General features: G+C 48.5%; 1 protein-coding gene across 1 annotated transcript; it reads right to left on the bottom strand.

The window, feature by feature from the left end:
* Window positions 1-286: 286 nt before the first annotated feature.
* MYOC (myocilin) lies at window positions 287-10,183 on the bottom strand. The gene is given in 3 exon segments (NM_001082150.2): window positions 287-1,561; window positions 3,631-3,756; window positions 9,558-10,183. Coding segments are annotated over 3 exon segments (1,473 nt in total). The 5' UTR covers window positions 10,120-10,183; the 3' UTR covers window positions 287-776.
* Window positions 10,184-11,102: the final 919 nt, after the last annotated feature.

Genomic DNA, 11,102 nt, shown 5'->3' with positions numbered 1-11,102 from the left:
TTTATGATTTTACATATTAGCAAAATTTAATGCAATCAGGTTTGCTCTGCTGAGAGAGATGGTGGTTTATGAAATACACTCCCACAACAAAAATAAGAATCGAAGTGAAACAAGAATGGAAAGGGTGAATTAGGAGAGACTGGAAAGATTATTTAGGAAGAGCCAAGAGCCCCAGGAGCCAGAGAGGAAAAGGTGTGAATTTCACTGTTGGCAAAAGAATTTTCTGATGAGTGGCCTCTGTGCTCTTCCCTTAAGCAAAGATTCTCATAAGGCTCAAACAAGAAAATGTTGTGCAAGATAATTTTATTTCATAGAGCAGAAAGTTATGTAATATCAAACTGAGTTCTACCTAAAGTATTAGAAGTCAACTGTAGCAAATGCATCCTACAGAGGTTCAGTGCTGGCCACAAGAGCTACTGTTGTTTCTTTAGAAATCCTGCTCTTGATGGTGGCTTATGGGAACCATATAACATGAAGTAACTACCATGTTACTTTATAGCTTTTGCCTCAAATCACTGGAAAATATGAACTATTTCATGAACCAGACAGAAGAAGAAAAGAATATCTACTACAATAAGAAATTCTCTAAGTACTGCATGGTACTAATTGCTAATCGCTGCACAGTCTGATGGTGACCGCATACATCCATCTGGATTAATGCAAGCTTGGAAAGCAGAGAGAAGCCATGCAGTCCCCAGCTGGCTGGCCCTCCTCATCTTCTCCCCAGGAGCCCTGAGCATCGTCTTTCTGCCATTGCTGGTAGCACCTGGAGGCTGTTAAATCTTGGACAGCTTGATGTCATAGGTGACCATGTTGAAGCTGTCCCAGGCAAAGAGCTTCCTCTCCAGAGGGTTGTAGTCGATCATGCTGCTGTATTTGTAGCGGTTCTTGAATGGGATGGCCAAGGGCTTGCTGATCCCAGTGCCCGTGTCATAAGCGAAGTTGACGGTGGCATCTGCCGAGGAGTAGCTGCTAACAGTGTACAAGGTGCCACAGATGATGAAGGCGTTGGCAACCGACTGCTTACGGATATTGGTCTCCCAGGTTTTTTCAAGTTCCAGATTCTCTGGGTTCAATTTGGAGAGGACAATGGCACCTCTGGCCTCCTCGGTGCTGTAGATGACCCAGAGACCGGTCTCGTCCACAGCCAGGTCAATGTCCGTGTAGCCACCCCAAGAATATGGAAACTGCCCACGGTAGCCGGCTCCAGGGATTTCCTTCTCGGCCTTCACTGTCTCAGTGTTCAGCTCAAACCTGATCACAGTTCTGGACCCAGCACCCTGGAAGTAGAGGCTGCCTGCGTAGACCACGGCACCTGTGCTCTCCAGCGACCTGGGCAGCACGTACACCTTCGAAGGGTACCCCTGCACAAACTGGCTGATGCGGTCATACTCAAAGACCTGGCGGATGTCGGTGCCGACCGTGTCGATTCTCCACGTGGTCTCCTGGGTGTGGGGGGATGTGGGCTTGGGGTCTCTCATCCACACGCCATACTTGCCAGTGATAGTTTCGGCTGTCCTCAGAGTGACAGGCTGTCCTACCCAAACTAGTTCCCCACATCCTGAGGAATGAACAGAGCAAGAGAAGACACCACTTAGCCACACACACTTGTTGATGCACATTCAGGGGCACTGTGGAAGCTCAGCAGGGCCCTAGTGCAGACCACTGGGTTTAGATCTGGGTTTTGCCACCTGCTCACTGACTGTGCCACTTCCAGTAAGTTACTTAGCTCTCTAAGCTATAGACTTCTTATTTGTAAAAGGGGATCATAATAGTGTGTAGGGTAGTGGGGCTGTTGTAGGATTTAAACTAATCATAATTAGACATGTGGTACAGAGGAACCACACAGTGAATGGGACACGATGCCAACTCAGTACTGGTGGCACAGATGAAGACTGAAGAAAGCTTCAACTGTATTTGTCATGGTTTTCTAAAGCTGGGCGGGGACTAATGGGTATTCATTATATTACTCTTCAGGATTTCCATGTCCAATTTATTTTGCTGTTGAAACATGAGAGAGGAAAATTAACTCATTCTAAGGATAATCTCTCTACAACAGTTTTTCATCCCTGATAGGCCACATATGAGCATACTTGAAAAAGTTCATGAAAAAGGAATTAAAAGATAAATTTATTCTGGCACAAAAATATTCTGAGGGGCTAGAGTGGTGATGCAGTTGGTTAAGCCACCACTTGCAATGCCAGCATCCCATTTGAGTGCCAGTTCAAGTCTTGGCTGCTCTGCTTCGATCCAGCTCTCTGCTAATGGCCTGGGAAAGCAGTGGAAGATGGCCCAAGTACTGTGCCACTGCTACCCAATGTGTGAGACCTGGATGGAGTTCTGGGCTCCTGGTTTTGGCCTGACCCAATTCCAGCTGTTAGGTCCATTTGGGGAGTGAGCCAGCAGATGGGATATCTCTCTCATTCTCTCTCTGCCATTCTGCCTTTCCCTAATAAATAGAAATAAATCTTTTAAAATGAAAAAGGAAATGTTTAGATTTAAGTTTTAAAATTCATGTAGCCTTTTTTTTCATAATATGAATTCCCAGAACGTTTTGCAGATCCTTCAAATTTCATGCATCTTCTACACGCGTGGAACCAAAGTTTGGTGCAGTGTCTAAGACATCCTTTGGGAAATCCATGTCCCATATCTGAGTGCCTGGGTTTGCGTCCCCCCTCTGCTTCTGATCAGCTTCCTGCTGATGCACATCCTGGGAGGCAGCAAGTGATGGCTCAAGTACTTGGGTCCCTGCCACCCACATGGGAGACCCAGATTGGATTTCCGGCTCCTGACCTCAGGTTGGCCCATTCTTGCATGTATTTGGGGAGTGAAACAGCAAATGGAGGAATCTCTCCCTGCCTGTCTCTTCTATCTGTCTCTCTGACTTCAAATAAAATGAAAGAAAAAAAATTAAACTTGAATGTAATTTTTAAAATACAGTGAAGTGATGGTTGAAAATTTACATTTAGTGGAATCAGCACACACTTCTGTGTTTTAATGGGTGTCTTTGGTTTCCTCATAGAAGATGGAGATTGTTTGCTGCTCACATCTCAGAGAATCGCATTTTAAATATTTCATGACCCTCAAGTCCCTTTTAGTCCCTTCAGTATGAGCAATAATAATCACTAACATTGATAGCCAAAGGTTCTGAAAACCACAGTTGGGAAACACTTTGGAGATGGGCAAACCACACTTTTCCTAAATGATCAAAGTTCAGAAAAAATAGTAGCAGATTGTCTGTTGACAGTTTCATGTCTCATAAGTGGCCCTAGATAACTATGAAGGAGCTACCGGAAAATGTTATTTTTCAGGTGTAATTAATTCTATGTGATAATCAAGAGGGTGAAATAAACACATCTCTCCTCTTCTCCCGGGGAACCCAGCCCAGCCTGGCATCCCTAGTATGAGTGAGAAGGTGGAGCTCCCGACTGGGAAAAGCTGACTTTCTGCAGACTTGACTTGCCCTGGCCAGAGAGCTCTGCTCCTCACGGGGTCCAACCCCTTGCCTACAAGGAAGTCACTTGCTCCCCTGCGCGGTGGGTGTTTACTCAGTTACTCTGTACTGACCCTGAACACAGGACTAGACCGTGGACAATGACCATGATGCCCCGATGGGATCTGAATTCTCACCGTTGTCTCCCTCTTCACCCCTGGGGAGAACAGGTGGGTTCTCCTTCAAGATTCGGGAAGCAGGAACTTCAGTTAACTCCGACTTCAGCTCCTGGAAGGCCAAAGTGTCCAAATTCCATTGAGAAGCTATTTTTTAAAAAAAGAGAGAGACAGAATTGCGCTGTGAGAAGAAACGGGCCAAGGACTGACTGTGTGGATGCCGACGGCATTTAAATATGGGATCTCAGAGATTCGGTGTTTGAGCTTTGCTGTAGGACGGTGGCTACGGGTGAGGTAGGCGATGACCGGCAAGCACAAGATAAAACAGCTTCAGAGAAGGCTGGTGACTCTTGGAGCTGGGTGATGGCTATGTTGGGGTTCATTCTGTTCTCTGTACTTTGGGGACTTTTTTAAATCCCAGAATTAAAAATCTCACAAATAATCGTATAGCAATATGCCCAGCACAGAGTAGGATGCTCAAAATATAATAAGGGTTTACACAATTAAAGTAATCCAGAATAACTGATTTATGAGGAGGTGGGATACGACTTCAGGAACACTGAGAAGGTCCCTGGCATCTCAGATGTGTGAGTTTCAGCGGTGGCAAGTGTTCTGCCTCTGAGAGCAGAAAGCTCCATTCTGGCTCTGGAAAAGCAAAGCGTTTCTCCTTACAGTGAGCGCGATGCCGACCTACCCCAGTAGGGGGCGCCAGAAGGACATCGCAGGAGGAGGAAGGTCGGGTCGGGGGCCTGAGCGTGCAGACTCTGCTTAAACCCTTCCCTCGTCGCAGCCTCTGTGACCTTGCAGTTTGGGCCTGGCACTGCCCTTCACCAGGGACACCAGGGACACCAGGAACCCTGCGCGAGGATCCGAGTGCTCTGATGGCCAGCTGCCCCCACCCCCCTTCGCGTCTCCCACGGTATCCACGCAGGCTGCTGGTTTCCCTCTCCACCCGCAGACCCGCTCAGGCCTGGGCAAGCCAGCCACCTTCTCTGCTATCTGATTCCTGAACCCCACTTTTCCCAAGGAGGTCTGAAGCCTCCCCAAGTCGTCCTCCCTCCAGGGCCCTCCCGCAGCCCTAAGGTGCCTTCTTCTAGCCTAGTTAATGACTGTATGTAATAAATTTCCCTGCTGAATCTGCTGTGCGCTTTCTCTCCTGATTGGACCGAGATTGCTACTGGCAGCCTTCCCAAAGCGGCTCAGCTCTTTGGGGTGTGACCCAGGCCCTGCAGCTCGCTCGGTGAACACAGAGCTCCGAGGCCGTGTGCCCCATCAGCTGTTCTCCCCCACTGCCAGAGAAGAGGTGGCACAGGTGCCGGCTGGGTGCTGAGTCCCTGTCCTGGTGCCACCCCCTCCCCAGGACCCTGAGCAGGGGTCCCTGCAGCTGGTGCTTTCTCTCTACACTCTTGCAGGAAGCCAACCCCATGCGCTTTCCTCCGGGTAAACAAGAGCCACAGTAAAACACAATGTCGGGGAGTGGCTTCCAGAATGACCACAGGCCGGTTCCCAGCTGGGTTGTGAGCCTGCTGGCTGCTTCTCCATCGTGTCAGCCAGCAGCATCTGGCAGCAGCCGCGCTCCCAGAGCGGCGCTGTCTGGCAAGAGAGCCACGGATAAGGATGCAGTTGTGTGAGGGGGCCTGGATGGAGCCAGAAGCCATAGCTTCCTAGCTCGGGCCTGCGAATCTCAGCTGTGTGACTTTGGACTAATGATCCAACCTCTCTGAGCCCTAGGCTGCTGACCTCCCAAAAGTATCAGGTTGTGCTAAGAAACGGCAAATGTGGGTCCAGCGTTCTGGCACAGCGAGTAAAGCCGCCGCCTGCAGCTGTGGCATCCCACATGGGTGCCAGTTCGAGTCCTGGCTGCTCCACTTCCGATCCAGCTCTCTGCTATGGCCTGAGAAAGCAGTGGAAGATGGCCCAAGTCCTTGGGCCCCTGCATTCACATGGGAGACCCAGAGGAAGTTCCTGGCTTCTGACTTCAGATCGGCTCAGCTCCGCATGTTGCAGCCAATTGTGGAGTGAACCAGCGGGTGGAAGACCTCTCTCTCTCTCTCTCTCTCTCTCTCTCTCTCTCTCTCTCTCTGCCTCTCCTTCTCTCTCTGTGTAACTCCCATTTTCAAATAAAACAAATGAATCTTAAAAAAAAAAAGATAAATGAAATGGTGCTCAACACAGAGCTTATGAGAATATTAAGGACTGTATTACGTCAGTTAATGTTGCAGGGGCTTTTGTATGCTTTTAATATTAAAATTACACCTATCTATGATAAAGATTTATGTCTAAATAAAATTTTGGAAGTTTTCTGTGTGCTCTGCCCTTATCTCAGCTTTATAGACTCACCTCTAGAGAGGTCAGCCTAGAAACTGAATTTATTAAGTGGTGTGATGATTTTTGTAGACGTTTTCTGTCATTGCTCAGAAAGTTTGGTCAATGTGACAGAATTACATAACAAAGAAAAAGAACGCCGCCAACAGATTCCTAGGTTGTGGACAAATCTTTTGGGAAAGCAGAGATGAAGAAATAGCTTGCTGTGCCAGGTGCTGTTTCAACCTGCCCTGTCTCTAGAACACACATGTGTTAGAGAAACGCTGTCCCTGGTGGTGTTTTGATCATGGAGGGACTAAAACAATGGCAGAACCCAAGTGAAAGAAATCCTTGGCAGTACCCTCCGTTCTGGGGCAGCCACTGTGCCAGGCACTGTGCTAGGAGCTGCTCCCGGCTGCCTCCAATCGGCACAACAGCCTCGCTGGAATGCACTTCCTACGCTACAGGCAAGAAAAGGAAAGCTGCAGCCCTAGCATTAGCCACCTCTGGCAACCCCTCTCGCCACGTCCTGCCCACCTTTTTCCCAGCCATTGCCAATGCAACCTGGGTTCACAGGTGTCACCTGCTGGGACCTCGCTTCAGTCACTCTGGCACAGTTTCTCTGACTCTGTGTAGGAAGAGGAGGGTCTCTGCAAGGACCATCCTGGCTCTCACACCCACGTACCGTGGACATGCCATTTATATGGGGGACTTCCAGACGATGGTGGGAAAACGGAATTAAAAGATGCTGTGGTACAGCAGGCTAATGCCCTGGCCTGAAGCGCCGGCATCCCATATGGGCACCAGTTCTAGTCCCTGCTGCTCCTCTTCAGATCCAGCTCTCTGCTGTGGTCTGGGAAAGCAATAGAATGAAGGAGCTACCTGGGAGTTCCTGGGAGCTACCTGAAGGAGTTACTGAGCCCCTGCACCCATGCGGGAGACCTGGAAGAAACTCCTGGCTCCTGGCTTTGGATCAGTGCAGCTCCAGCCATTGTGGCCATTTGGGGAGTGAACCAGCAGATGGAAGACCTCTTTCTCTGTCTCTACCTCTCTCTGTAACTCTGTCTTTCAAATAAATGAAATAAATATTAAAAAAAAGATAAGCTCATTTCGGTGAAAAAATATTGAAATCTATGCATAGCTTTTTCTAAGAGGCATTGTTTTTTGTAATATTCATTTTCCATGAACTTTTTGAAGTACCCCCAAACACACGCACATATACATATATACACAACTGTAGAAATAGATACGTAATGAGATGTTCTCTGTCACATTATGTGCAGAACGTAAAAACAAGTGATTTCTGTGATTCTAAGATTTCTCTCTACATAACAACTGCATGACAAAGTGGTGGTAACCTTTTGGGCCTTACCTTTGTCCACTCAACCTCACTGTCTCCTTCCCCCGACTGGCCACACTCCCACTCTTGCCACTCCTATGTAAACGCTCATCCACATTGAAGTTCCAGCCAGCCCCTCCAAATACCCCTACTTCCCCCAAACCATGACCTTGAAGCTGACCTTTTGTCCCAGACATTTCTGTACCTTTCTGTCCTTAGTCTGTGGCATCTATAAACCAGGTCAGCTGGGGGTCTTGAAACTCACTGCTCCTCATGGGAAAAAGCTGGAATTCTAGTCCTGGCTGTGCCTCTAGCTGGCTAGGTGGCTGTACAATCGTTGAGTAACCTCTCTGGACCTGAGTCTCCACATCTGCAAAAATGGGCCAGGGGGGCCAACAGCCTGGTAAGTCCCTGTCCAGTTCCACATTCCTGTTCTAATGTAATTTCCTGCTCACCAAAGGGATCCACTACTAGAAAAGAATTTCTGAGTTTGAAGTTCATTGTAATTGAATGTTGCCCTGATTTCAGAAAAAAAGTAGAGCAGCTGGAAAAGGCAAAGAGAAATATAAAATTAGAGAACACATCTAATACATTCCCAAAGACTTGTTACATGACCACAGGACAATAAAAAAGGTCTCTGTTTTTATACAGCCTCCCCTACAACACACACACACACACACACACACACACGGGAGTTTTTGGGAGAAGGTAACCTCATTCAGTTAACACTCTGAACTGAGGAATCCCTCACATCACTTCTAGTAATGATTTCTCATTTGTTGTTGCGGGCTCAAGTTTGTCCCAGCTCCACCACTCACCAGCCCTGTGACCTTGGGCCCCTTAGTGTTTTTAGGAGCTCACTCTCCTTGGTTGTCAAATTCAGATAGAAACTCTTGCAGTTCTAACAATGTAGGATTTTTAAAAAATCCTTTATACTTTATAGTTGCTTCATTCGGATCCCACAGAAATTACTATTCCCAACAGGAATTTCCTTTGTCATGTCATTGGTGAGCAGTGAAGGTGGCGAACTCCAGCAGATGCCCAAGGTCACACATAGGCACTGAGTCGGGTTTTCTTGTCTCACACCTAAGCAGATCTTGTTTTTGTTTTTTTTTTTTTTTTTCACATATAAAGCTTTTTAAGAAAACGTTTCTCATCATTTTATTTTGAAGATTTTCACACTTACAGAAAATTTGAGCAACTAAGACTCCCCATGCACTATTTACTTAGATTCATGCACCAATTGCTAATGTTGTCACATTTGTTTTACCTTTCTTTCTTACCCTTTAAAGATTTAGTATTTGCTGAACCATTTGAGAGCAAATTGCAGGCAATCTGATACTTAACCTAAGTGCATGAGTGTGTAGAACAAGGATATTCCCCTTGATAAACACATTATCTCACCCAAGAAATTGAACATTAACAGAGTAACATAACCTCATAAGCAGTCTATCTTCAAATTCCCTCCGTTACAGCAAACCTGTCCCTTGTGGCTTTTCCACTCACAGACCGTTCACTCCCCTTGGTGACCAGGACTCTCTCATCTCCCTTAACCCCCGCCAAGCCCTCCCCTACTGCTTCTCTTCTTTCTTGACATTGACATCTCAGAAAGGCCCAGTGGATCTGTTTGATCATTTCCTTATGATTAAATGGTGAATGGCGGGAAACACAACTTTCATGAAAAAGTGTCACATACCCAGGGACACCCTGAGCATCATACGAGCAGGACCAGGGGGGACAGAGGAGCAGAAGCTCTTGCAGTGGGCAAGGAGTGAGAAAGCTTCCAAAACTGCACATGGAGGGAGCTGACAAAGGGCCACCACCTCTTTACTATACCAAAGAAGAATGTACAAAACCAAAAAACCCAAGCTTACAGCTTCTCATTTCATAAATCTGCAGTTTCATAAGTAGAGGTCATTTTAACACCAGAGGGTAGGGATTACCATCTCTGAGCAAAGATTCAAAGCATGACTGCTTTCCAAAAAGGACAGTTTGCAACCTTCAGTCAATCATGTGCGTACACATCTCACCTGGCCCCTAGAGTTTTCATCTCACTCTGGACTATAAAAACTTTGTCATGACAGACAAAAGAACTGGGAACCACTAACTAAGCAAAGCTGCCCAGAGCTGAGTGACTATGAATATGAGAAGTGATGACTTTCCCCTTAATTCGTCTGCTTTGTGCTTGATGTGCAGCTGCTGGGAGAAAGGAGACGGCAAGAAGGCAGCCCCAGGGCATCTGTAACAGGTCACCATGAACCATGCCACCTGCTGGCCTGGGGATCCCTCCAGCCCGTATTCTTACCTTCCCTGGAGCCTGCAGGCACATCCTGAGAGGTGTCCCGGGCCTGGGGACACTGGCCCCTTGCCAGCCTCGCCACCTCCTGGCTGCTGCTCTCCAACCTCCTGGCCAGGTCCTCATTCTCCTGCATCAAGCGCCTCTTCTCTTCCTCCAGAGCTGACTTGTCTCGGAGGAGGTTGGAATAGGCTGCCTCCAGCTCCCTGGTTTGGCTTTCCAGCTGGTCCCGCTCTCTCCTCAGGGTGCCCAGCTCCTTCTGCAATTCCTCCTGGATCTCCTGGGGTCCGCTGGTCTGTGCCAAGGTCAACCGGTGGAGGAGGCTCTCCAGGGAACTGAGCCGGGCTTTGGTGGACTCCAGGTCTGCACGCTGGGTACTGCTGTCTCTCTGGAGGTCCTGGATGGCTGACATGGTCTGGCCCTGCTCGGGGCAGCTGGATTCACTGGGGCTGGCTACGCTGAAGGTGTACTGGCACCGGCCACTCCGGTCATTTGCCTTTCGGAGTTGGGCTGTCCTGGCCCCAGCGCCCCACACCAGGCCGGCCAGAAGCAGCAGCTGGACAGCTGGCATTGTGGGTCTGCAGCTGCAGCAATGTGCAGGGAAAAACCTTGGTGCAGAGGCTGGGTGAGACTTCCTCTGGAAAGCTCTGTGCCGCAAGGTGTCTGGATGGGTGGGCCTGCTGGCTCGTGCCCGAGCCCCAGAGAGGCTTATATAGACTGGGGAGCCAGCCCTCCGTGGGGGGAGAAAGAGGTGGTCACGTGGGGCCGGGTGGGGCGGTGCACAGGGGGGCTGTCTTCACACTGCCAGCAGGCTTCTTGCAGAAACTTCCAGAGCTCTGTTTTGAATTTCCTTTAAAAAAAGTCTTACTGTATGCACCCAAGACCCCAGTAATGATCCCTATATCCCAACCCTGTTTTGTGCGCACACACACACACACATCCAGAAATACTCATGTGCTGAGTTAAACAAGGTTCTATTTGTGGTGTCCACTCTGTTAGCATCATTGAGAAGCTGCTCTGAACCCAGCATTGTGCTAGGCACTGGGGGTAAGATGCAGCCCTGTCCCTGGAGCAAGAACACAGACGAACACAGTAGGCAGGGTCCGAGCACTGAGCCAGCAGGCTTCAGGGAGCGGCAGTGTTGTAGCGGCGGCCGAAAGCAGGAGTCTGCCCTGGCTCCCAGAGCCACAAGTGTGGGTGGATCTTTGAGAGAATTTCCTAATCCCAGTCTTGAGTCTCGGACCCCAATATTAATGTCCACTTCTAGATCAGTTCTTACATGTGCATGTGTGTGCATCCAGATGTGCACACACACCATGAACCTCAGCAGTGAAACCTGTGGAACTCTTCTCAGAAAGATGCTTTTAAAAAGATTTATTTATTTGAAAGGCTGAGTTGGAGAGAGAGAGAGAGAGAGATAGTGGGAGAGGTCTAGCTGCTGATTTACTCCCCAAATGACCACAAGAGTCAGCACTGGGCCAGGTGGAAGCCAGGAGCCTTGGAACTTCATCCCAGGTCTCCCACATGGATGCAGAGTTCCAAGGACTTGAGCCA

Source organism: Oryctolagus cuniculus, chromosome 7 (genome assembly GCF_051225735.1).
Source record: "Oryctolagus cuniculus isolate XC-2025 breed Fujian yellow rabbit chromosome 7, ASM5122573v1, whole genome shotgun sequence".
Classification (NCBI taxonomy): Eukaryota; Metazoa; Chordata; class Mammalia; order Lagomorpha; family Leporidae; genus Oryctolagus; species Oryctolagus cuniculus.
This window is presented reverse-complemented; position numbering and strand designations above follow the sequence as displayed.